The 22771-nt window shown below is 32.7% G+C and overlaps 3 protein-coding genes across 3 annotated transcripts; all 3 read left to right on the top strand.

Moving 5' to 3' along the window:
* The first annotated feature begins 4452 nt into the window (after positions 1–4452).
* On the top strand, positions 4453–9981 carry LOC139880837 (mitochondrial ATP-independent inner membrane protease subunit 2-like). The gene is made up of 5 exons (XM_071865505.1): positions 4453–4598; positions 7074–7246; positions 7751–7934; positions 9359–9465; positions 9555–9981. The coding sequence occupies exons 1-5, from the start codon at positions 4527–4529 to the stop codon at positions 9634–9636; spliced, it is 618 nt and encodes a 205-aa protein (XP_071721606.1). The 5' UTR covers positions 4453–4526; the 3' UTR covers positions 9637–9981.
* A 2202-nt stretch (positions 9982–12183) lies between these two features.
* On the top strand, positions 12184–14572 carry LOC139880821 (rho-N domain-containing protein 1, chloroplastic-like). Its single transcript, XM_071865504.1, has 2 exons — positions 12184–12265; positions 13228–14572. Exons 1-2 carry the CDS (start codon positions 12226–12228, stop codon positions 14265–14267), a joined length of 1080 nt encoding a protein of 359 aa, XP_071721605.1. The 5' UTR covers positions 12184–12225; the 3' UTR covers positions 14268–14572.
* Positions 14573–19056: 4484 nt separating this feature from the next.
* On the top strand, positions 19057–19821 carry LOC139880805 (protein LIGHT-DEPENDENT SHORT HYPOCOTYLS 2-like). Its single transcript, XM_071865503.1, has one exon. It carries the CDS (start codon positions 19203–19205, stop codon positions 19752–19754), a length of 552 nt encoding a protein of 183 aa, XP_071721604.1. The 5' UTR covers positions 19057–19202; the 3' UTR covers positions 19755–19821.
* The last annotated feature ends 2950 nt before the right edge of the window (positions 19822–22771 follow it).

Raw genomic sequence — 22771 nt, 5'->3', positions numbered from 1 at the left:
ACAAACTTGAAAGTGAACTTATGAAATCAAGATCTTGAGTTGTAGAACATAGTTCTTAGTTAGATCTTGAAGATCCTAGACCCAAAAGTCTAGATCTAACATAAGTGTACAAAGTTATAGTTAAAGAAAGCTTACTTATGTGTTCTTGAACTTTTAAAGTTAATTTTAGTTCAAGAAAGTATGAGATCAAAGTTAACTTGTAACACTTGACCATTAAAACCAACAAACATGAAATTAAAGTGCAAGTAAATGAAGTAAATAAGCTAAGTAAACAAGTTAATAAGTTCATGGGTTGCATACTTTAAAGATTCAAGCCTAGGTCTTGATCTTTAGAAAGTAAACTTTAAAGTTTACTTCATGAACTTCAAGTATGGTTCAACTCATGAACTTTCTTTAAAACATATAATATGTAGAACATAAACTAGAGAGTTTTGTTCTAGTGTGTTCTTGTAAATACAAGATAAATGAAGAATTAAACTAAAGAGTTTGATTCTTGTAACATGTAAGTAAGTAACAACAACAACTAGTAAATAACAACAACAAAATAAGTAACAATAATCAAAGACAAGTGTCTTAAACAATTGAATGATGATGATGTAGGGTGATTATGCTACGGTTTTAAGGGGAGAAGAAGAGAAGAAAAAGTCTCATGGTACTTACAAGATAGAGAGTAAAATGAGAGAAAAGTTTGAGAGGTAATTTGCAAGTAAAGTGTGTGTGTAATGAATGAAGGATACAAGTTGATATGGTAACAAAATTTGAAGCAAAAAGCACTCTCCAAGGCCTAGGAGGCCGACGGCCTGCAGCTTCAAAGAGGGGGAGGGAAATGTTTCTTGGTCACTAGCATGAAATTGTCCTTAAAGGTGGTTACTTGAGGTGTTGGTGTTGGAACAAGGTGCAACTAGATTCTTTGTGCATGAAACTAACTAGTTAAGTCATAATGTGGTACTTACATGTGTAAATATGGGTTAGTTAATCCAATAAGGTTGTAGAGTGGGCTAACATGTCCATTAATACTAGTAAAAGCCCAAGTTTCATGTAAGTAACAATTAAATCCAATTAAAGCCCAAATAATTAACTAATAACCATAGTTAATCAAAATGATTAATAAAACTTAATCATGAATGTAAATAATACTTGAAAATATTATTCGTGTAAGTTTCGTATGTCACAAAGACGTTTCGGGCAATTAAAGTCAAGTACGGGAAATCATGGCAACATGTAAATGTAATAACATACATTCGTTTAATCACACGCATTAATAATAACAATTATTAATAAAATAACGTTGGAAAATCCAGGGTCGTTACAATTATTATAAGATTTGTCATTAAAACTATTATTAATATTGTTATTAATAAAATCATTAACATTATTATCATTATTATTAATACTAGTATTATCATTATCATTATTTTAATCACTACTAATATTATTTTAGTATTAATATAATTACGATTTTAACAAACAAATGAAATATATACATATAAAATATTGGATACATATAACATAACAAAAGCTATATTTTATTATAGTAACAATGAAATACATAAATTAATAATATAAAATTATATTACTAGTAATAATATATATATTTATTCGATTACAAGTATATGTTTTAATATATATACGAATGATATAGGTTCGTGAATCAAAGGCTAACCCTGCATTGTTCAATATAGTCATATGTATTTTTACTACAAAATACAATATGGTGAGTTTCATTTGCTCCCTTTTTAAATGCTTTTGCAATATATATTTTTGGTACTGAGAATACATGCGCTGCTTTTATAAATGTTTTACGAAATAGACACAAGTAATCGAAACTACATTATATGGTTGAATGATCGAAGCCGAATATGCCCCTTTTAGCTTGGTAGCCTAAGAATTAGTAAACTAGTCTACTAATTGACGCGAATCCTAAAGATAGATCTATTGGTCCTAACAAACCCCATCCGTTGTAGCGGATGCTTTAGTACTTCGATGTTGTTTTATCATGTCCGATGGATGTCCCGGAATGATAAGGGATATTCTTATATGCATCTTGTTAATGTCGGTTACCAGGTGTTCACCATATGAATGATTATTTTTGTCTCTATGCATGGGACGTTTATTTATGAGAAATGGAAATGAAAATCTTGTGGTCTATTAAAATGATGGAAATGAATGTTTATGATAAACTAATAAAGTCACCAACCTTTTGGTTGACACTTGAAAGCATGTTTATTCTCAGGTATGAAAGAAATCTTTCACTGTGCATTTGCTCATTTTAGAAATATTAATTGGAGTTATTCATGACATATTTTGAAAGACGTTGCATTCGAGTCGTTGAATTCAACAAGATTATTATTAAGTCAATTATAGTTGGATGTATTATGAAATGGTATGCATGCAGTCAACTTTCGATGTAATGAAAGTTTGTCTTTTAAAAACGAACGTAATGTTTGTAAAATTGTATCATATAGAGGTCAAGTACCTCGCGACGTAACCAACTATTGTGAATCGTTTGTAATCGATATGGACTTCGTCCGGATGGATTAGGACGGGTTGCTTCATATATATATATATATATATATATATATATATATATATATATATATATATATATATATATATATATATATATATATATATATATATGAAACAACTAGTGAAATGACCCGTGAAATTACGGATATGCTTAAACGAAACAGTTTAATGATATGTTTTAGGTATTAAGCGAACGTAAATGCATGTTAAAGTCATTTAGTTTAATGACCATTGGAATCACATATTCCGACTAAGAAACTTGTCGTCGCTTTTACAAACATATTAATATACTTAACTTGATCAGAATAAATGAACTATATTTATTGTCCCACGACCTTCTTCCAATTTTTATCACAATTACTATTTTCATTGTCATAAAAGCTTACATTACAACATTTTATTGAAACATGTATATCGTATACATACGTAATGTAATTATTCCCATAAAGAGAACACATATTTAAATAATAATATAATAATAATAAAGTTTGCTTTAAAATTGATTATTTATATTTTTAATAATTATTATTAGACAAAATTGCCCAAATCGTCCCTGTGTTTATGGTTTTTTGCCCAAATCGTCCATGTGTTCACAAAACTGCATAAATCATCCTTAAATGTCAAATAACGTCTCAAATTAGTCCCTGCCTTAACTTTTGTTAAACTCTCCGTTAGTCAAAAATATATTATTGGTCCCTGAAGTTTCATAAAAGATTGTAACAAAGATCATCTTCAAGATATTGCATGCATTGAGAAACCTGAGATTATCAAAAAACTTCAGATCCCACATTATCAGTTGTTTTACTTCATTGATTGTTTGTGTAAACCTCTCCTAAACTGAATTAACAAATTTACCATCATTAGATGTCGTGTCTGAACTTTATACTATCTTTTAGTTGATACATTTACGTGGGTAACAGGAAACTAAACTCATCACGATCTCTTTATATGAACTGATCAAGTTAAAGGCAAAGTAATTTCTACGGAAATTATTTATCTTCACTATTGATCGTAGTAAATTCACACAGGGAAATGCAATCATTACATTGCAACATAATTTATGGAGAACCTTTAATAGAATAGATTTCATGTATGCATCAATCCCTTCTCTTCACAACGTAATTTGCAATTTCAGTCCCAATCCCAGTCATCACCAGCAACCCTACAAATCACAACAGTCGTTCCAATAATAGCCTGCAACACAATTCATGATATTTACACTTTGCACAAAAATAGACAATCTGAAAGATAGGTTCTTTAACTGTGTGAATATCTTACAACAACTAGGCATGCAACATATCCAGGTTTCTCACGGTGATCATAACTAGGCATGCAACATATGGCATCCCGGAAGTCAAAAATATACTATTGGTCCCTTGAAGATGATGAAGAGGATTTTTTTTGCAATCTTTTATTTATGAAACTTCAGGGACCAATAGTATATTTTTTTACTAATAGAGAGTTTAACAAAAGTTAAGTCAGAGACTAATTTGGGACATTATTTGACATTTAAGAATGATTTATGCAATTTTGTGAACACATGGATGATTTGGGCAAAAAACCATAAACACAGGAACGATTTGAACAATTTTGTCTTATTATTATTAATAACAAATGTCTCTTTATTTTTTTAAATTTAAAATATAATTATTATATGAAAGTTGTATAATATGTTTTAAATTTTTTCTTTTCTTTTTGAAGTTTTATGCTTGGATAATCTTTATTTATGACATTATCATTTTAAAGATTTATACGATATACGATATTGTAGATAAATAAATATAAATATATAAATATAATATAAATATAAATAATAAATAAATAATAAATTTATATTTTATATTTATAATTATTATATTATATTATATTATATTATATATTATAAGCAAATTAGAAAATCAAATTATCACAGCAGCAGCAACAAGGGTTTAATCAACCACCAAACCAAAGACCTCCTCTGCAGCACCTCAGACGATCTTCACGCATTTAAGAACGCCATGGTTTCTCACACAACATGGTTGCGTTATCTCGCTCGCCGTTTCGAGTACTCAATCGCTCTCAACTACAAGGTCCGTATTTTATTTACCTAAATTTACATTTAGTGATTTAGATCTTTATGCAACATTTCATCTAAATTTTCAAAGTTAATTGCTTTTTACGGTTTCAAATGACAATAGTTAATTTCTGTACGGAAATTAGATCAAATAAAGAGTTAATTATTGGATTGAGGTTGTTAGGGTTTATATGGTTAATTACAATCGATGTATTTCTGTGAAAAATTGTCACGGGGGAACTAAATTGACCTAAATTTCCTCTTTATATGAAAGTTACATGTTCAATTTGTAACAAGCCATGTTTCAGTTTTTTATTTGGCAGTCAATTTGATCTTAAAACTTAACAGATTGCTACTATTTTTTTTTTTATTTTTTTTATTTTTTTTTATTTTTTTAAATTTTAGTTCCATTGAGAAAGTAATGTCTATATTAATGTAGTCTTGCCGTTGAACAAATAAAAGGAACCTCTATTTTAAGCAGTAAAACAACTGTCATACACAGTTATGTTTAGTAGTTATATACATTTCTCTATGATGTTATTTGTTTTGTTATAATGATCAAGAAAATAGAGAGGGGGTAGTTATAATGGGATGAGCTGGAGAATCTGTATTTTGTCAATTTGCATAGATATATACTTAAGAAATACCTGCTCTCTGATTGGTTTTGAAGAAATGGCTACCTTGCATATAAAAGAATGTTTGAGTAGTAAAATAATCATGAAAACAAGAAATTACAAGTCATTTAGACTTAACATCTAACCATCTCTATTTAGCTGAGTGGTTGCCGCCTTTATGGGTGTCCGTGAGGTCTTGAGTGCGAGTCTCACCTGGGGATTTCATAATGCAATTTGCTTTGCAGTTGATTATGGAGTCATCTGGAGGCATCACTGTCTGAGCCTGAGCTTGTCCTATGACAGTTGTTCAGCTTTCCAAGGGTGACTACACGTAGAGCTTGTCATATACTCATATGGCAGTTGTTCGGTGGAACATCCTTGACACGTGGAACGGATATGATCGGGTGGTGGGAACTCCTTTGGTGGTCCCCTGTCGACTCCAATCTCGTTGTTAAAAAAATAAGAAGACAAGTCATTTAGACTTGAGTTACTGGGGAGAGGGAGACAATGTTAGGGTAGGGCAATAAATAAGAAATTACGAGTCAGTTTACTTGAGCAAGTTGCAATTTTAGTGGTTAGTGTTGCTTGATCCGTGTGTATGGCTGAATATAGTTAGGTTAACATCTAAATGCACAACGGTACCCGATTTGCTTCTAAAATGCATACTGAACCAACTCTGGAACTGATTACGGTAAATAGAATGCAATATTTGACTTCTGTTTCAGTCGGCGGTCTAATCTATGGAATGCATTAGCCATCGTAAACTTGATCTGCCTAGTTCTGCAACTTACCACAACCTTTAATGTAACTACGAAATGCTTAGTTTCATCTAAGCCTGCTACATGTTGAAATGATTTAATTTCGTGTATGATGAATAACGTTGTGAATAGCAGCTAAGATCAGGTATGAACGGGGGAGTGGTGATGATGATTATTAAATGGCGATGATGATGAGATAAATCTGATCTGATGATGATGATAATGTAAACAGTAGCAGTTATGTTGAAAATATGTATTACTCATATGATTCTAGTATTCAAAGGATAGGAATTGGTTACAAGGTGTTAAAGAGAGTTTGTTACCGGTGCGTAATTAAAGTGAATAGTGTGTGTATATGTATCTAGAGCCCCGTTTGACTCACGGAATCCAATGGGATTCCGTGAGCCAAATGGGGCCTAAGGCTAGTAATTGATATTAGTAGTTATAATAATGATATTAGTAAAATAATTTTTTATTATTATAATTTTTCTTATATATAAGGAAGATAATTGAGTTTGTTACAAATCAATGGTTAGAATCAAATTAATTGTTAAAAATTTAAATCAATGGTTGTTTTGAAGAAAGACAATTATGACATCATCTTCCAAATCAATGATTGAAAATCGTAGTTAGGAACCCATCTGATGGTCAATATACAATATTTGACATATGATGACATAATTATGACTTCCGTTTTATATAGTATAAGAAGATAGTACCATACAATCCTCCTTTACATGGTGATAAAGTTATAATTCCATGTACAAATGCATATTATTCTTAACACGTGATGGAAACACCATTCTTCTCCTAGTATGATTCACATCAACGAGACTTCTAAAACTTCTGCTGTTAACTCTGTATATATTGTAGTACTAGAATCAAGGACCTTAAGAGGATATAGAAAACCTGATGAATAAATGAGTAAGAAAGTTAAGATGAATAAGCCCAAGAAACCATTATTCTTGCTCATATTACCCGTCAGGAAAGATTACAGTATTTTCAGTTGCTACGTGAATCTTGGACAAATTTAAACACAGTTACATTCTGCATTAAATTGTATATTAAACTATTCAAACAATATTTTTGATCTTACTCAGCGGCGCTTTTTTGTTGCAGAACTATCAACATGGTAAAATAACTAATACAGAAGTAACGGACAATTTATGGAAAACTTTTTTCCAAGGAAAGTTGACATTTTTGCATTGGAACAAGGGAGAGGAGATGGTTCCAACAATTGCAGCCGAGGGTGGAACCCTTCTTGTCAGGAAATTACCAGCTGCAGATTCACAGTAATATTACAAATGACATCGCTTTATTATTTGCTTTGTTTTCTCTGAATATAGGTACTTGTGATCTTGAGGGGCACATTTGGAATTATAGACTATGTTATCCTAATGGAAATATATCCAGTATAGATCTTGATATTCCCTAATGCTTGGATCGTTTCTAATTATGTGTGGCATCAGACTGTTTGAGCCTTGATGAGTTAAATGTTCACAGAGGAATTCAAAAAGTGTGCTAGTAGTTTTAAGCTTTAGCGATGCTACATAGTGCTGACATTATATTCTTAAATTCAAAATGACAAAAAAATATGTTTTCCTAATTCATACAACGATCATCTTTCACAATCAGCAATATAAGCAGTGAAATGAACAATCAAGTAGAATCAGTATATAGTTATGTTGAAAAGATATAAAGTATCTGCCTTTTCCTGACTCGACCTCAATTGTACTGTTGATGTATGTATCGGGCTGCTATTACTTTTCGTAATTGCATGCAATTGCTTTTTTCAGACGTGTTTTTGTTGGGGATGTGGTGGTGATGAAGGACCCGGAGAAATCAGATAATTATTTGGTTCGAAGATTGGCTGCCACTGAAGGCTACGAAATGGTTTCCAAAGATGAAAAAGAGGAACCTTTTGTACTTGAAAAGGATCAGTGTTGGGTGTTAGCTGACAATGACAAATTGAAGCCCAAGGTATTTTACAAGCTGTTTTTTCATAGCAAATTAGACTGAAACGCTATGTGTTTTGTTAAAAAATTGTATTGTTTATTTAGGCTTGATTACTTGTTGCATAGCAGTAAAATAATTTGAAGCAATCATAGGAATTTGCTATAATTAGGTAGTTTTTGTCCGGATGTTTAAGGATTACACTGGAGTTTGTTTCTAGGGATCTATTAGAATCACGCCTTACAAATTATGCCGAGTATGTGTTGTCAACTCCGTATAATTTGTGCAGTCATTTTTGCTGTCTATGCATTGCCAATCCTTGCTCCTAGACGCATATATGTTAATAAAGACTTTTGGGTAATTGTCTAATAATGTAAATTTTTGTTAATCATAAAGAAGTTACTTATGGTAGGGATGGCAATGGATCGGATATGGATCGGGTGATGCCATATTCACATCCATATCCGTTTAAGTTTTTCTCATCCATATCCATATCCATATCCATATCCATTTAATATCAGTTCATCCGTCCATATCCATATCCGATGGATTAAGCGGGTTAATGGATATCCGTTGGATATCAAATGAAATGCTAATCCGACGACAATTTTTCCAATTTAATGTAGAACATAACAAATGTAAATATTAAATCTTTATGATTTTGATTTGTTACACATGTTTTGAATGTAATTTGTCGCCGATTGTGAAATTAGTTGAATAAAATACGTTATAATATAAGTAAATATACGTTTAAACCAATCAAATTATGCACACTTGAATATTGTTAGTAAATATGCATACGTATATATGTATATAAAGATGTATTTCGGGTGATAATAGATATATCCGTGGATGATAAACTGTCATCCATATCCGATCCACGAAATATTTACATCATCCATATCCATATTCATATCCGTTAATCGTCCATTTACATCATCCATATCCATTATAAATGGATCGGATGAGATGGATGTCCATGGATGGAACATCCATTGCCATCCCTACTTATGGGCTGTTTACTTTAATTTCGTTTTAAGTGCTGAATCCATATGCCTCTGTTTTTGAAGGAGCATCTGTTTCTATGTCTCCTACAAACACTCATATTAAGTTACAAAGAAACAACAATTTTACTTAGTGAATTAAGAGCTGTACAGATCCAAAGTTACAAAGAAACAACAATTTTACTTAGTGAATTAAGAGCTGTACAGATCATTAAGTGGAAGATAAACAGACCCTTAATTACTATGGATTAGAAGTACTTGAGATTGATATATGTGACACAAGTCAGAGTAGAAACTTATGCACTTTTTTTTTTTTTATCGAGGGGCTGAGGGAACATATAATAATTTCTCTTGTATATGCCAGATATATTTTCCCATTTTCATCTACTTTTATTGTCTTTTTTTCTGTTTTTTCTCTTTACATGCCATTTTCCTAAAAAATTTCAGGAAGCAAAGGATAGTCGGTTATTTGGTCCCGTTTCTATGAACGACATAATTGGTAGAGTTTTGTATTGCCTTAGAACGGCCATAGATCATGGTCCCATACAGAACAGGTACTTTCTTGAAGTAGATAAAACATTATTTTTACTTTTTATGACTGGAAAAAACTATAAAATGACGTGTTTATTGCTACATTATCCAGTCAATACAGCATGCAGAAGGACTTGCCAGTGTTAGAAGTGGAATTAGATGTTGACGAGATGGCCAAAAACCACAAAGCATAAAAAGTATTTTCAAGAAAGAAATACTTCATAAATCGGATTGTATGTACTCTGTTTCTGTCACAATTTACTATGTTATCCTCAGGAACAAAGACTTAATAATGGAAGACCAGGTTTCGTTGATTCTAGTGATCTTCAAGTCAAGTGGAACATCTTTGTGGTGAAAATAGTGTATTCTTAGCATTTTCTTTATACTTTTCTACTCGATCCAATTTGTTGGTATTGGTTTTTTAGAACAGTCGAAACTTTGTTTGGATTACGTTACAGATTTTCTAAGTTTTCTATTTTTGAGCGACATTTCAAAGAATTGATTTTCTTGTTGTATATGTGTATTTTCATATTCTTTCATGTCTGTGTAGCGTGCGCATTTTGACCCCCCCAGAATTTGTGAAATAGTAATATGATTTTAGACTTTTAGTTGTTATAAGTTATAGCCTAGACTAGCGCGAGCCTAAGCTAGAGTCACTTGAGTAATAAGGATAGTTGTTTTAAGTTTCATTATCAGAGAACATATGTAGGTTTGAGTTTGTTGCTATGGACTAGGACCTGCAGGTTTGCAGGATTACTTGCCTCAAATCATGTGATTTGATATTGCTGAAACTACTATGTTATGTGTATTTGATCAAAATACAAATATCACAAACTATATAATACCTTATGAATACACCATTTCATACCTACTGGCTACTAGTCATGAAGTTTAAGAATTCATCTGTTCGTAACACAGATAGTATATTTGTAGAGGAGCTAACGGCTAATAGGTTATAAGTTCATGCCCTATGGATGTGTGTCATTTGTCATTGATATGACATACTGTTTCATATACCATAGTACATGGTCAAAATTTCCTCAATTTTTGTTATCTATCCAAACAGGTAAACGATATGACATAGCGTTACATTTACCAGTTTATTTTCTAAACTATATTGTTTATCAACATTCAAAACAGGTAAACGGGAGAGGTTTTTTTTTAATCTTATCCGCGATATAGGGAGTCGTATTTATCATTTGTTAGTTATTTATAACAAAATATAACATTTTACTCTGCTTTACAAAATTATATGTATCAATTAAAACTACAACAACAAAACCCAATATCACATAAGTGGTGTATAAGGGATGTGAGATGTAGACAATTCTTCTCCTATCCAAGAATAAAAACAAGTCATTTATCCACCCAGAGTAAAAACACTCTCAAAAGTAAAGAAAGTCATCCCTCTCTCTATTCGACGGATAGAGAGATTGCTTCCGAGTGGACCTCCGGCCAATAAGTAGGAAAAAGTTTTTTTTAAAAAAAATAGAATAATATTAAAAATAAAATTGAGACGCCATGAAAATGGTAAATCAAAATTTCCATGGGTTTTAAATACTGCCTAAAATTTAATTTAGGCTCTAAGAGTTAGTCAAGTCGCCAATAAATCGACGCCTGATGTCGACTCAATAACTAGAGTCGTATGTATCAATTAAAACTGTTATTTAAAATGTAACAATCTCCAACTCCAACTTCCGTTTATAAAATAAAGTCCAGCTACTTAATCAAGCTAGAAGCTCGAGCTGCTTTCATAAAAAACAAATATATATATATAGGCAGAAGATCCAGCGCTAAGTGGATATTTTGGGATAAGGAGATAAGTGATTTTGTGATTTTTATATCTTTATTTCTACAGCTATGATTTAAAAAAAAAATTGCTGGTATCTATTTTCATTGTGTAGATTCAGAATTTTTTTTTTAAACTGGAGCGTTAAGATGCATCTGATGCATGTTATCCGCTGTTTGATGCATGTTAACTGCTGTTCATGCATCAGATGCATCTTAACAAAAGACAAAGAAAAAATGACTTTTGATTAAAAAAACAGTGTTTAGGGTTTACTAATTAGGGTTTAAAAATTAGGATTTTAGAACGAGTTTTTAAACGAACGGTTTAGAGTTTAGGGTTTAGGGGTTAGAGTTTAGGGGTTAGAATTTAGGTTTTAGGGTTGAGGGTTTACGGGAGTAAATAGATATTAAAGATCGGCACGATACAAATTACATCATTGACCAGATCTGATGATATGAAGTTTGTGAACAAACCCAAAACCTACAAACATTGAAATTAAAATTCAACTATTAAAACACTAATACAACTTGACAAACCTTAAAGGTCATGGTATAATCATGGCCCAACTTCATCCCTGCTGAAATCCGAACAATCAATATAGAATAGCCACAATCAATATGAAATTCGAACAATCAATAAACACAAATACATTTTTTTTAAGGCGAAAAAGAGAACGATATATTAATAAGCAATCATCAAAATGATGATTGAAACAATGAAATTACAATGAGGTGCATTACAGTAAGCCACATGACTTGAATACAAGAATGAATTACCAAAAGGATGACTTGATACAAGAATGAACTACCAAAGAAACCAATACATATACGTTTGATTGGTAATTTTCTCAGAATTAAATTATACAGTGAAATTCCGATTTTGCCCTTTGACGAAAAACATACACAACAAAAAGGTATCTCCGTCATAACCTCTAAAATGCAATAAACCCGAAAACACCGACAAGTACAGCCCCCCCAAAACCTTTAACCGTGAAATGTTGGCGGCGTCTCATCTTATCTCTCACGGCGTCCCTGGTAATTTTTTTCTTCACCGGAAATTACTAAACATATTACACCTTTAATATCCTCATTCATTTTACCTTATTTACATTTATGTATTATGTGATGTGATTTGCCTATTATTCGTTCTTAGTGGATAGAAATTTATTTTTTTATAAAGTTGTTTTTATGTTCTTTTTGTAGTTCTAGCTTTTTGTATAGATTATTCATTCCATTGCGCAGTTTTTGCTTTCTGGGGTTTAAGTAATTTTAAATTTGTTCGTGGTTTGCATGCCATTACGTGTTTGTATATCAACCGTTCGACGAAATGCCTAACTGAGATAGATACTAGCTAGAATTAGGGTTAATGGTAATCTAGTCTCAATCAAGTAATTTGTCGCATAACATGCTGGTTTTATTGCAAATTATTTGAATACTCTTTATCAGAGAAAGATTTGCACTTTGACTATTTGATGTCAACTGAGTATTGATCTAGTACAAAAGTGATATTATTGTACAGTAGTATGTTTTTCGAAAGCAGTAATGCTTTGTACTTGAGCCAATACATAATTTTCTCGTTTTAGGTTATTTACGTTTGCAAAAGGTAGAGTGTAACCAATTACTCCGTAGCATGTTTGCATATATTCATCATTAGTTACATGTTTAAAGTCCTAACGGATGACTCTAAACCCTGTTTGGCATCTGGCGGAATTGAAATTGAATTTAGACACGATGCGTGTCTAAATTCAATTCCAATTCCGCCAGAATCCCATTGGATTCCGTGAGCCAAACGGGCGTCGGATTGAAGTTTCCGTTCCAATCTGTTGAAATAAACATTCCGGCTACACTAATGATCTGATTTTGATTTAGGACAATTAGCAAGCCAAACATATTTGTGTCAAAAGCTGACAAAGATCATTGGGAAGTTTTAAAAATTCGCTCTCGTTTCCCACCGGGCATAACGTACTGATCATTGAAATGTATTCGATCTTCTTCAGGTTATGGACCATCTGATGGCAAGTGTCTAAGTGGAATTACGATACCAACATGTCCCTCTTGTAATGACTATAAAAGATCCCAACATGTCAAAGTTGTGCCTTTCCGTTTGTCTTCAAGGGGTACGGTGTCTTTTATTTGCAATGCAAACACTAGTGGCCAGAGAAGAAACCCTGACTTTTCAAGGCAAAATAGACAAGGGTTTTCAAGAAACAAGAACATGAACAACGATGATCGAGATAGCATCGATGGATTCGAAGATTCTGAAGTCTTTACTTCAAAAAATCGATCTGCTTTTGTTTCTAACTCTCCTCCTCCCAAATTTCCATCAACTGCAACTCCCGGGCCCAGAGAGAGAGAAATAGTGGAAATTTTTAGAAAGGTCCAGGCCCAACTCCGAGAACGGGCTGCAGAAAAGGAAGAAAAAAAGGTTGAAGATTTACAAGGACACAATAAACAGAACGAAACCGTTGATTCTCTCTTAAAACTCTTGAGAAAACACTCGGTGCAACATGGAAAGAACACAACCAGCAGCCGAAACAATAAAGATTCCGTGTTAGACCATCAACCAGAACAGAACAATTCTTTTATAGAAGATAGAACCTCAAATAACCGAGTCAAATATGAGGCACAAACTACTACCCGACCCAGTTCAAGTTTCCAAAAGAGGTCTCCAGTTACTAGATTTAAATACAAGCCGATTTTGACTAGTGAAGACTCTTTTACCCCTGGACCATTTAAAAGGAAAGAAGCTGTACGTGAGCCCGAGTCAACACCTTTGGTCAAAACAGAGACTAGGCCTGAGCCGGAAGCTGAAAGTGAAGCATTTGATGATGTGTTTGATGAAAGTTCAGATGATGAACCGTCTGACATTGAAGATACTGCCGATGAGATTGATGATTCAGAAGAAGTGAATGCAGTTAAAAACGATGATCTGAGTGGCATGAAGTTGGCGGAATTGCGAGAAGTGGCTAAATCTCGAGGCGTAAAAGGGTTTTCGAGACTGAAGAAAGCTGAGCTTTTGGAGATGCTGACCAGTTGAGAGCTTACATTACACGCACTTATCGCACTGTAATGTATCCATTTAGGATTCAAGCTTTTTTTTTGCTCTTCCATTTTCTCAGTTTTTCATGTGATATTTGGTGCATGCGGAGTTGTGTATCTGTGTGATATGGAGGAAAATATTCACTATACATTTTAGGTAAGAAAATTAGAAAACAGATCTCCTACAGACCCAGTTTCAGATAGCTTTATAAGTTTAAAATACATAATACTCGGTAACAAAGATGGTGTTTCATGATATGTGGAAGTCAACATGATGGCTAAGTAGCCGAAGTTGATAAGATTTATGGGTATCTCATTAATATACAAGGCTTTTTTTTTGTTTTTTGTTGTTTTGGCAAAAAAAAAAAAAAAAAAAAAAACTTCACTCCGTATTTCGAAAAGAGACGAGAAACAAAGGTTCAAAAAACAACCACGATCGAGGCGCGAAGACAGTAAACAAAGCCTTTCCAAGACATCCATCTAAAGCTAACTAAAATCGAGCCTCACCGTGAACCTAACAAACAATTAAAAATTACATACGAAGGAAACGAAACTAAAAAAACCACCAATGAGTGGTAGAACAAGGCCAAACATAATCAAGCACCAATGTTGTCGTCGTCGTCGTCGTCGTCGCCGCCGCCGCCGCCGCCGCCGCCGCCATATTTACTTTAGCCTTAAACGAAAAGGTCGATTCAACTTGTTCGATATATAAAATATGAGCATTTTACTCGTTAAACTTTTCAATATATTCAACACGTGATTCAATATATTGAAGAAAACAAGTAAAAAATTTTGTTTTGCGGTTGTAACTTTTTTTTCTCTCCTTGCAAGTAAGAAAAAACAAAAATATCCATAATTGATTTTTCAAAATTTTAATTTTGAACTCTATTCTAGTGCACATCATCTTGCACACCCTCTAAAATGAATCTAATAGAATTTTAAAAGAATTGTTAAAATATAATACCTAGTAGAATATATATATTTAGAGCAGAAGATCATCAATTCATCACCCATGAAGAATTTTGTGAGTTACTTACTTGTGGTTGAAAATAAGCAACATGACTAATTTATCTGTTTAATACCACTAGTTTTAGTGTTTACTTGTTAATTTTAATACAATAAGCTCAAATTTTAGTGTTTGAAAAGGATCATTTGCTAGGCTTTTTATTCTCTTATTTGGTAGGGAATTTTAAAGACTAGAACTTGAATATGTAAACAAAGAGAAGCACGAATCTAGGAAGTCAATATTCAAAGTAGTAGCTAACTAGCTATATAGAATATGTGCATCTATACATCTATGCTTTGTCGCTTTGCACCTTTTAATTTATATGACCGTACAAACTTGATTTAAGGGAATGCCCTCACAAGTTGAATTGAATTTGAATAATTGATGATAGCGTACATAGATCAATTTGCATTTCAATTTTAATCTTTTCGTTGTTCACTTTTTCAGTTGCTTCCTTTATTTTTTCGTTATCACTTCCCTAATTTTTCCTATTCTTTTTATTCTATTTTATTTTTTTCTTTTACACATTTTCAAATGTTTGAATATACCATTCTTATAAAAGGTCTTATGTTCAATCCTATTAAATTTTTGAATATGAATGAGCTTTTCAAAAAATAGCCATATCACCTTTATAAACGTATTATTATTATGTTGAGTATTTTTTTAAATTACCATATTTTAGTTAGGCTATGCATTTGCATGACTATAAATTTACCAAATTTTTAGCACTGATATCATTAAAAAAACTAGCAACGAGCTGGACATAATTTTTTTGCCGATGACTATGAGCAGAAAAGGTTCTATATTATATTATATAGTAGTGGATAATCTTAGGATCATTTTATTGTTTCCGTTTGAGTTTGTTTAGGTTCTTGTTTAGTTTCTTTCTAGGTTGACATAAATTGTGGCTCTCCTTTTTTGGCATTTGGTTCGTTGCTTTGTTAGCGTTTTATTTTGGTTGTAATATTTTAGTTCTCTTTGGTTTTTTGTTTGTTGCTTGGCTCACGTTTAGATGGTTCGATAGTTTGGTTTCTTTGTTTTTATAGCTGGTTAGTGCTTTCTAGTTGCGAGACAAGCTGGGGTTGATTGTATATTTTGTTGGATCCTTTCATGTTTCTTTGTGAAAGTTCCTCGATTTTATACAGTTCTTTGTTTTTTCGCAATTTTTATTTTTTAGAAGTAAGAGATTACAATGGATCGTGTATGAGCGATTGCAAATTAAAAACCTAATTAATGTGATTCAAACTCTTTTTCGCATATTAGCAAGATATCCTAAAAAACACCATAAATTTTAACATCATCCCACGAGGTATTACTTCTAGGCTTTTGGAGTTAAAACTGAACTTGTTCTGTATATGCCTCCATATATATTACCCAACCAGTTAATTGAATAACACCGCACTTAGCCGTTGTCGAATGTCAAAGTCAACTAAAAGCGGGCCACTAAACGTCATTTTATTTGTAATGTCGCTAATCCTTAGTAACCTGTCATTTCTTTAAAGAGATGTGAAATTTCAACTCTTGATATTCATCCCAAATTCAGCACTATTAATACTATTAGAATTAAGATCAATTCCTCTTTATTAATCACACACACGTACACACAAATAGTTATCTACATTCTAATTCTCTTTCTTCATCTCAAGTAATACGTTCTGAACTACAAGTGCCTTAAAGCAACATGAAAGAATAGTTCGCTATTGGTTAAACAGCTTCTTTCATCAACTAAATTCATTTTTTTCCCATTCATGTCGTCGATCCACGCGATATATATGTGTATGTCAATTAAAAATCCGATCCGATGGATATCCATTTAATATGGATGATCTAAATGGATGGATATTGGATATGGATATGAATGCTTATTGGATCAAGTATGATCATGAATAACAATTTGTAATCCATGAATGAACCCGAAATGGCTAAATATATAAAGTAAAATAATATATATATATATATATATATATATATATATATATATATATATATATATATATATATATATATATAGGGGCAAGATCAATGGGGAAGTAACCAATCGGGAGGAAGCGGGGGGAAGCAAAAAAAAAAAAAAATTCTTTTTTTTTGAATTTTTTTTTCCGGCATCAAGATCACACGAAAATATGAACATTTAGAAGAGATACCTCGTGATAAATGTTATTATTTAGGCGGGAAAACGATCGACAAAAATAACATTCAATATAATATTGTTCGTGAAGAATATGAACGTTTTTTTTTTTCATGTTTTGTGAAGTAAAATTTAGCCCGATTTAGAGTTTAGGGTTTGGTGTTTTGGGTTTATTCCATAAACCCAAAACACCAAACCCTAAACCCTAAACTCTAAACCGTTCGTGTTAAAAACTCAATCTAAATCCTAAATCTAAACCCTAAATCTAAACCCTAAACCCTAAATTTCTAAACCCTAATATCTAAACCCTATAAACCCTAATATCTAAACCTCAATAGCTAAAACCTCAAAATACGCTCGAAAAATACGATAATTGTTATATATTACTTCTTCGAGCGTTTTTCCGCCAAAATAAAAACATTTATCAAAAAGTGTCTCTACTAAATGTTCATATTTTCATCTCATCTATAATGTTCGTGAACAAAGTTTTTTCAAAAAACGAAAAAAAAAGTTTTTGCTTCCCCCCGCTTCCCCCCGAATGATTACTTCCCTCTTGATCCTACCACTATATATATATATATATATATATATATATATATATATATATATATATATATATATATATATATATATATATATATATATATATCATAACTACTCTCAGATATATAGTAGAGAGTATTTCATTAAATATATATATACATATTCATTTTACTTTTATATTGCATCAAATCTATAATATTAACTATAATTAATGACGCGGTATTTCCTTCTACATTTAACTATATTTCGATAACGTACCCATAAAGATAATCATGTTCTGATATGTATGTTGTTTATGTTGTCATTAGATCGTATATTTGCATATATATTGACTAGTCCGTTGGGTGATTTATAGCATGTAAGTTATATACGTTACGACTTATTCTTAAGTAATTATATAATTTATAACAAGTTATGACTTTTAATATTGATAAATTGAAAGAAGATGAACTATTCGTTGAATATTCATTAACCCGAATAATTCATCGGTAGATGAATTAAAATTAAATCAATATTTATATATATGCATGAAATTTAGTTAACAAATATGAATGTGAATATTGTATAATTCGATTTATATCCGATACATTCTCATTCATGTGTTCGTGTATATTTTATAATTAAGGGAACATATGATAAGTTGGTTGAAATTTCAGGCTAAATTCCTAGCGTCTCATTATCTAAATTAAGATAAGATAGTCTACTAGTGCCTAGTGGAACTCAAATATTCTCATAGGAGATATCGATCATGTTCAAATATCAATAGCTTTCATATGTAGCATGAACATAAAAAACAATACTTTATTCCGTTTAATTAATAATGTTTTAATTTTAATATAGTGAAAAAGAAAATATGACGCTACAAAAATAGGTACTTGTGTTGTTAATTACGTATCTTATTTTTCTTTCATTGCACGAGAGTTTGATAAAGCAACTTTTAGTGTTGTCGTTTGTGACGAATATTGACCAATAGTCATAGTGTAAAACTACAGTTATAGTGTAATACTACAGTTATAGCAAGGTACCCTTTTGCCCTATTTTAGGAAGCTCTGTTGTTTATTTATTCTCACTGCTCTTGTTTAAAGAGGAAACCCTAGACACAATAAAAAAGTTCCCAAAAAAAGAAAGACAAAAAGACAACTATCATGTCTTAGATCTTCCCACATGAGTAAAGATTTACCTCAATCAACAAAATCCTAGATGATATACATCAAAAAGTTTCAATATTCCAAACTAAAAACCCTAACTTGAAAATAATGGATCCCTTTGCACATCACTATAACTATACTCACCAAGATTTCAACAACTTAACCACCGTGGCATCCGGGTCCACCTCATCCACTTCTCCGGCATCGACCACCACAACCCCGAGCCGCTACGAAAACCAAAAGCGCCGTGATTGGAACACATTTTGTCAGTATCTAAGAAACCACAATCCACCACTCTTTTTCTCACAATGTAATGGTACGAATGTGATTGAGTTTCTTTGTTACTTGGATCAATTTGGAAAGACTAAAGTTCACACTTTAATATGTCCTTTTTACGGGCATCCAAATCCACCTGCCCCATGTCCTTGTCCTCTGAGACAAGCTTGGGGTAGTCTGGATGCCCTAATTGGCCGCCTCAGAGCGGCCTATGAAGAAAACGGTGGAGCTTCTGACACGAACCCTTTTGGGGCACGTGATGTGAAGCTCTACTTACGCGAGATCCGTGATTTGCAATCGAAAGCAAGAGGGATTAGCTACCAGAAGAAGAAGAAGCGAAAATCGTTTTCGTCGTCGTCGCCTCAACAAGATGGTAATACTTGAAGTCTGAGATATATGTAAATTAATTTTTACTTAAAGCAAGCGATGATCATGTTAGATCTCGGTATGATATTGTTTTTCCTAAAAGTTTAAATATGTTCTTCCCAGGTGGAATTATCAAGAATCAAGAGTACTATATATAGTGAATAATTAAGCTTGTTTATGTTCAATGATATATCATCATATCCATATCTAGGGCTAGTTTTCATTTTGGTAACAAGAAGAGGACCATTATTTTAATTTAGAATCCTATTGTCAATGTTACTTCAGTTTTCAATTAGTGTATCAATTTTCAATATTGAAATTTAGGTTCAAATCAACATAAAATAACACGCGACGATTATAATAAATTCATGCATTACGAGTAAATACTTACTCGAGTTTAAAACTAGCTTCTCTTTCTTCCTGGCTAGAACTAGTACTGTTGTTTCACTTACAGGAATGTTATTAACTGTATAAAGACAAAAGTAAGTTTTTGTTAATTTAAAATAATGTTACAGTACATATTAACTACTATGTAATTAATATATGCAGGTAGCAATTATTGACTACTACCACTTAGTAGCAGAAAACGGTTAAAGTGGTAGAAACTGGTAGTGCGATTATCATAACTTTATTATTATTATTTTGTTTTTTACACAAATAGCTAATATTGAAAAGGTCGAGATAGGAGATTAGGAGTTGTAGTCTGTCAATTCTTAAGAAACCACAATTTTTACCTACAAAATTATATAACTACTAGCTTACTTTTTTTTTTTTTTTTTTTCGTTGGTGTCATTTGACCACACCAACTTATATATCCCACCGCCAGTGGTTGTAGACATACTACTCTATTTGAGCTTTAAATATTTGACTTCACTATACTGACTATTAAGTGTGTATATATGGCCATATGGGTAAGCCGGTAAGACTAAGCAATTTAGTGGAGTAATAATATATACTGTATGTTCTATCCGGTTAATCACCCCTCTCGCATGGGAGGTGATCTTCACACAACAATTTTTAATCTATGTACACCAAATTATTTATTTTTCTCTTAATTATACTTACAATAATAATATATGTTCAACACTCTAGGGGTATAATTATCATTTTATGAGAAAAAAGTGTAAATGGATCAAAAAGTGATGTGTGAGAATCACTCTACCCTCTTTGTAACGACTCCAAACCGTTTAATTAAAACCGGTCAATTTTCTTTTTTTTTAAAAGACAGGAGCGGCGCACCAAGCCTAGGTGCGGCGCTTTTGAATACCCAAGAGCGGCGCTTTTGATGCCAAAAGCGGCGCTTCTACTGCCTGATGAAAAACACCACCAAAGACTGACCAGGAGCGGCGCTTTTACCACAAAAGCGGCACTCCTGTACCTGGGAAGTGCAGTTCTGAATTTTATCTAAGTGTCATCCTAACCCAAACGCTCCAACGTAAGATTACACCCAAAAATCCCAACAACAAGACCAATATGACTCAAAATACATTTTACTTATCAAATAAAAGTAATTTGACAACCAAACGGGCACAACGACCCTTGGGACTCCAACGACCCGTTAAATACATTAGAGTAGCGATTTCGACCCAAATGAGTTTAATTTTCAAACAAACGACGAGCATGATGTTTGGGGATAAACTACCCAATCCTAGGTCAAATCCAAAAGTAATCCAAGCAAGCAACCAAAAGGGAAATCGTCTAAATCCCGAGCATACCCTTGCCAACTCCGCTTCCGAACCTAAAAATGTAAACAACGAGAGGGTAAGCTAATGCTCAGTGAATGCAATACTTATACGCATACATACATAATTCGACTACTTGCATTCACCTACACAAATAACACACGTCATTAGCAATACATATAATCATATAACCGTGCATACAACATGCCAACATCAATAGCATAAGGTCTGCATCAATAATAATTGCTAAATATAAATACGTACAAACCACCGGTTAATCAAGATCACGAGGGAATAATCCCCTTTGAAAGAGTCATCGATGTTCATAACATATATTAGTACCAAATTCCAATTCCATGAGTGGTATCGTCGACATCGAACTTAAAACCCACTCATCATGCTTAATGTGGTATCGTCAACACCGAACTTTAAACCCACATATGAGGTATCGTCACATCGAACTTTAACCCCTCATCGCAAGCCAATACAAATATGATGTGGTATCGTCAACAACGAACTTTAAACCCACACATGAGGTATCATCAACATCGAACTTTAAGCCCTCATCACGCATCACTACAATAGTGGTATGGCATCGTCAACATCGAACTTTGAATCCATACATGAGGTATCGTCAACATCGAACTTTAATCCCTCATCTCCAAAACAACACAAACAAGGATATGGTATCGTCAACAATGACCTTTAAGCCCATATCACGAGAGGATGGTAAATACTTACCATTCTCCAACAAGTGGCCGACGAGGAGTGCATCCTAACGGATGACACTCGCCACATAACACAAGTCAAACGTGGTCAACAAAGAGTCAATCCTTCCGGATATCACTCGCCACGCGTCCCCAATCCCAAAGTGGCCCACAAGAGAGTGTATTCTACCGAATAATACTTGTCACTTCACACGCAAGCAAGCAAATTATATACATAAACGTATAAGTATTCCACTCACCTCGGTTACTTGTAGAGCCAATCCCGCTTGAGCTCCTAATCGTCCAAAAGTAAATCACCTAAGTAATTCACAAACAAATAAGCTAAACACTCTAGATTATGCCCAAAACACCATAAGTGCAATTTCGACCCATTAGCACTTACTCCCACTTTGACTAAGAGTGCGTTTGATAAAACTGAATGATTTAGCGCTGAATGATTCAGAATCTGAATGGTCCAGAGCCTCTGAATAAGGTTTGCTCTGAATGAAAATTAGATGTTTGATAATTATTTAGAATGAACGATATGAACTGACTAAAACTACCTTATTAACGTGTGACATGAATAAAAAATCCAATATACTTGTTAGTTAGGTGATCAAGATATGATTTGAGGAGAATATTATAG

The sequence above is a fragment of the Rutidosis leptorrhynchoides genome, chromosome 1 (genome assembly GCF_046630445.1).
Source record: "Rutidosis leptorrhynchoides isolate AG116_Rl617_1_P2 chromosome 1, CSIRO_AGI_Rlap_v1, whole genome shotgun sequence".
NCBI classification, from domain to species: domain Eukaryota; kingdom Viridiplantae; phylum Streptophyta; class Magnoliopsida; order Asterales; family Asteraceae; genus Rutidosis; species Rutidosis leptorrhynchoides.
Note: the sequence above shows the minus strand (reverse complement) of the source record. Positions and strands in the feature narration are given on the sequence as shown.